Below are 5,327 nucleotides of genomic sequence, written 5' to 3'. Positions count from 1 at the left end.
CCCCCTTTCCCCCCCCCCCCCCCCCCTCGCCCTGTCTCCTTCTCTTCCCTTCCTCCCTCCTCCTCTCTCCTCTCCTTCGTCATCTTCGATTGTTGCTCTCCTGTTATCACCTCTCACCCTATTCTCGTTTTCTCTCGCTGTCTCTTTTTTTGTTTCTCTCCCTCGCTACAACAGGTATACAGACACTTACATACACATATACACAGTTTCATACACAGACAATCAAATACACGTGCAAAATTACCACTTTTACACAGATATATACTCACTGCCAAAACACATGAGAACACTGATACACACACACTCAACATACACAAACACACACACACACACACACACACACACACACACACACACACTAACACACACACGCACAAGCACATCACACAGAAAAAAAACAAACAAGCGCACAAACAATACGAAACAGAGCACAGAAAAAATAGCCTTATAGACACTCAGCCTCCACCGGCAAGATAAAACGAAAAAAAGTTAAAAGTGAAAGTTCTCTAATGACAATAGTCGAAGATAGTCCACTTTACAGATAAGAATCTTAGGATACAGTTTTAATACGTGTGGATGGCTAGTAAGAAATGTAGTGTCTGTCCTTTGGGATACTTGACTCATGCCGGGCACACACACATGCACGCGCATACTAATATATATATGAACATTGACGCACACACACACACATACACACATATATAATAATAATAATAATAATAATAATAAAAAAAAATAATGATAACAACAACGATAATAATAACAATATAATAATGATAATAAAATCATCATTTTCATCATCATCATCATCATCATCATCATCATCATAATAATAATAATAAATAATGATAATGATGATAAACAATAGTGATGATAATAATAATAAAAAAAAAATAATAGTAATAATGAAATAATAATTATAATAGTAAAATAATCATGATAATGATACTACTACTACTACTACTATTATTATTACTACTACTACTAATAGCAACAATAATAGTAATGATAATGATAATAATAACAGTAGTAACAACAACAACAACAGCAATAATAATAATAATGATAACAATAATAATAATAATGATGATGATGATGATGATGATGATGATGATGATGAGATGATGATGATGATGATGATGATGATGATGATTTAATGATAATGATAATAATAATAATAATAATAATAATAATAATGATAAAATGGATAATGATACAAGAATAAGAACAATAGTAAATTTGATTCGAATACATAGAAAACGGAAAATTTCAGGTTGACCGCTTTTATTGTTGTATATTTCTTAGTCAGTATGGTTTTTTCAGTATACATGTAATAAAAAGGAAAAGAAACGAATTACAGAAGTATGTTGAAAGGAAGTGTATATATTATATTCTTGAGACCTAAAATCTTTAGAAAAAAAATTAGAAATTTTTTAAAATTTTTTGATTAATCATTTTTTTATGTTTATTTTGAAAGCACTATAGTGTATTGTGTGTTTTTCGGTATGACAAATATTCGTTATTTTCGTTATGTTATATAAAAAAGATTTGATTAATACAACATAAGTCGATTACTCACAGTAAAAAATTAATTTCGTGAATTATTATTTGCTGAATTTCAATTAACGAAGCAATTTCTTTTTCTCACCATTGTATAAGCCTTCTTTAGCATCACGAAACCCCTAACACTTTGATACATTATTTCAAGTTGTATCAAGTTGTCGCTACAAAACACAATATCATCGAATTTTGTACGGGACATACAAAGTTTTGAGAAAGATTTTTTTTTTCACATAAAAGTCAATAGAAAACCATTAACGTTATTAATTGCTGGTATGGTTTTTTAATTAAAAGCCAAACATTGTGAACCCTTCAAATAAAATGGAAAACATACCAGACTACTCTGCAACTTGTAATTGTTTATACACACCCCCTTCACTTCGCAGGGTTTTGGGAAAGTTAAAATGTTTTCCTCAGATTCAGTCAGTTTTTTCTTAAATACATCGTTCTTAAATATGAAAAGTAGAAATTGCATAATGCTTTGCTTCTTATCATACCCCTTCGGGGTTCCGTGTCCAAATAAGCAATGGGTAATCCAATGGTCGCTCACGTTTACTTGATTATTGATTGAAAGTATATCAACAAATCCAGATACACAGCTTTTTTTTTTATGTTTTTGAGCTATGTAATATTTATCATAGACATACAGAATGATTTTTAAGACATTCACCCCACCAAAGTCAATACCACGTTTATGACTCGGACACGTTGAAAATTCTTACCATGTCGTTCCAGTTACCGTTATGATTAAATTAAAAATCTTACTCATATACCAGGAACATATGATACATTGCTAAAAAGGCACAAAAGCATTTATGCATCTTTTCAATAAAGAGTTTTACCAAAAAACTTACGGTGCGATTCGCTATCATTGAAAACATAAATCCCTATCTGGGACTACGTGAAATATACCTGAAAAATATCGCAGAGTGTGTCAAACCGTATCAGGTTGAAGGCAAACATTTTGTTGCAAAAGTTTATCAAAGTGTTAGGTGTTGCGGAATTGTACCAAAAAAAAAAAAAAAGATACACAAACGCCGCGCGGGGCGCGCCACCAACCCCGCACATATATATGCATACATACATACACACCACACACACACACACACACACATACACACACACCACACACACACATATATAATATATTTTATATAAAATTATAATAATATATATATATATAATATGTTACGCCGGCCGCCTCGTCTCTCTGCCCCCAACACAAGGCAGGCTAGGCAAAACGGCGTGCTATCCACAGGGTCGTGAACACAGAATATCTCCAAGAGGCACCGAGCACCACAGGTCCCAGAAACCACGAGGGGGAAAACGCCAAGTGGCGAGGCAGGGCACGAAATAAAACACAAAATGGCAGTCTTTCCTTTATTTACACAAGTTATTTACCCGTCACTTTTCTATAGGCACAATACAGGGGGAAACCAGCATGCCACACTGCACGATACAGCTTATAACAGGGCAACCAAACGTTTATCAGGTCACAAGGGCACACACGAGGTCTTCACAGGAGCAGCACCCAACTCCATCTCGGCTTGTTCCTCCGCTCCTCCGCTCACGGCCAGCTGCGTCATGTTTGCCCAGGTCCCTTCATGTTAACACGTTTCGCACAGAGACAAAGACCCACTGGCGTAGCACTATCCCCCCCTATCAAGCAGACGACCCGTCTGCTCTGTCATATCTAAACCGGAAACAAACTACAGAAAATTTTTAAAAATCAGTTCTCAGAAAACAAAAAATCTTTCATCCGCGCGGTTTTCTTCGCTCTCGCTGGGGTCCTCTGGAGGAGGTGTGGGCGGCGGTAGATTGGCAGGGGCACCCAGAGGGGTATCTCCTGCCCCAAGACCTGGCTCATGGTCACCATTGACGTCTGTTGCATCGCCCTCACCGTCCAAATTGCTCGTCCTCATCTCGGTCAGCGTCGCCACGTCCTCATCGCCGCTACTGGGGCTAACGTCATCTTCTTTTCACCATGGCCCCAGGAGTAACTTCCTGGCCCATGGTAACGCCACAGCCGGTGCGCCAAGTCCTCGAGGAAGTTAGGCAACGGCCCCACACCAACCAACTCCTCGCCCCCCGACGACTCTTCTGGACGCTCCACTTCCTCACAAGTGCCCAGCTTTCCACCAGCTGGCACCTCAGGTCCTTATTAGAGAAGTTAGCTACCAAACACTGTAAAAAACCCCTCCCCTGCTCCAACAAGGCTCCGCCAACCGTACGCCATCAGCCAGCTGCAGGTTTTGAATGGGCTCCACGAGGCCCTCTATCCCCGCATCACTCTTAACAGTCGACCCCCAGTTTCTAGACTCGTTCCTGGGGGCAAAGTGCAGTCGTTCAGCCATAACTACCTCTGCACAGCCAACCTCTGGAAGCAAGGGCACAACTTCACCCTTTTGCGCCCTCTCCAGCTTCCGTCCAAGGTTAACACACGCCTTACTCTGGTCAGGTAGTCAAGGCCCAGCAAACAGTGCTCGTCAGATCGGCCAACATACACCGGCACCCGCTGCACCATGGCTGCCCACGCCAATACGAGCCCCCCACTGGCCCCTTGAGCTGCAGACAATGCCCCGTGACACCGTCTGGAAGTCGCATAGTGGCCAACATATCAGGCCGCACTAGGGTCTTCTCAGCCCCAGTGCCCACTGTCAGGCGGCATGGTTCCCAAATCTACAGAGCCCTCCACCTGCATCGTGCTGGTTCGACGGCTGCTACCCAAGTCGGGCCCGGGAACCGAGGACGACTGGGTTTCGGCCCCTTCTCCAGCCTGTCCGATTTTTCCCTCCTGCACCACTTCCTTACCCTTAGGACATGCACTCGGATAGTGACCATACCTGCCACAGTTCTTGCAGCACTGCTGGAAGGCATCAAAACCCGGGTCGGTTGAGAGGACGTGTTCTCCGCTCCCTCGGACACCGACTACGTCTGTGCCCTTCTCTCCTCATCGCAGCCCCAACACAACCCTTTGAAAAGTGCTCGGGCTCACCTTCCTCAGTGCTATCTTCTCCACTTTAGCCTTCCGGCCCCGGAGGTCATGGCGGGGCTGAGCAGCTGGCACTAGGCCACTGGTTGCCTTCAGGAAGGCCTCGAACTCCAAGGCCCTCGCCAGCGCCACCTGCAGGTCCTCAGGGTGTGCCGCTTGACGTAGATTTGCAGCTGCTGGTCCTGCAAAGCGTTTAACAAAGAAATCGCGGGCCAGGACCACAATCATCTCTTCTGCAGCCGCAGGGTACGACCTCCTTACAGCGCCTCCACATCCTGCGCAGCTGGGACAGTGTCTCGCCACGCTCACGAGTCCGTTCTTCAAGTGGGCCCGATATACCTCGGCCTGGTGGTGGTGCCCGAAAAGGCGTTTCAAAGCCTCTGCCACGCTGGTGTAAGAGGCATGTTGGGATGGTGGCAGATGCCCCAACACTTCCACAGCGGGGCCCTTTAGCGCTGTTACCAGCTGCAGCGCCTTCTCTCCCTGGCTCCAACCCTGGTTAGATGCCAGCATTTCAAATTAGGCGACATATACTCCCAGGGCCCCCTTCCGTCGTACTCAGCTGGCTTACGCCTCACAGAATGTCTGGAGGCCGAAGGGCTGCAGGGTGGAGAACGCGTGCCGTGAACTAACACGCCCGAGGGGGAGGAAGGGGGTGAGGGAGGCAACGAGGCGGGTTGACCGGGTCTGAATTTGCCGCCACCTATACCCAAGGGAGCGGTTCCGATGAGTCCCCAGCCTTCTGCAGCGACCACTGGCTCCGACACGACGCTGC

The 5,327-nt window shown here is 44.2% G+C and overlaps 1 protein-coding gene across 1 annotated transcript in view; it reads right to left on the bottom strand.

Moving 5' to 3' along the window:
- The window catches only part of LOC119575522, a 7,536-nt gene extending 3,275 nt beyond the window's left edge, over positions 1-4,261 (bottom strand). The window contains exons 1-2 of the mRNA XM_037923173.1: positions 4,216-4,261; positions 2,326-2,353 (exon numbers count right to left, since the gene is read on the bottom strand). Coding sequence (XP_037779101.1) covers positions 2,326-2,353; positions 4,216-4,261 — 74 coding nt within the window. The remainder of the gene's footprint in view (positions 1-2,325; positions 2,354-4,215) is intronic.
- Between the last annotated feature and the right edge of the window lie 1,066 nt (positions 4,262-5,327).

This window comes from Penaeus monodon, chromosome 7, assembly GCF_015228065.2.
Source record: "Penaeus monodon isolate SGIC_2016 chromosome 7, NSTDA_Pmon_1, whole genome shotgun sequence".
In the NCBI taxonomy this organism is placed as follows: Eukaryota; Metazoa; Arthropoda; class Malacostraca; order Decapoda; family Penaeidae; genus Penaeus; species Penaeus monodon.
This window is presented reverse-complemented; position numbering and strand designations above follow the sequence as displayed.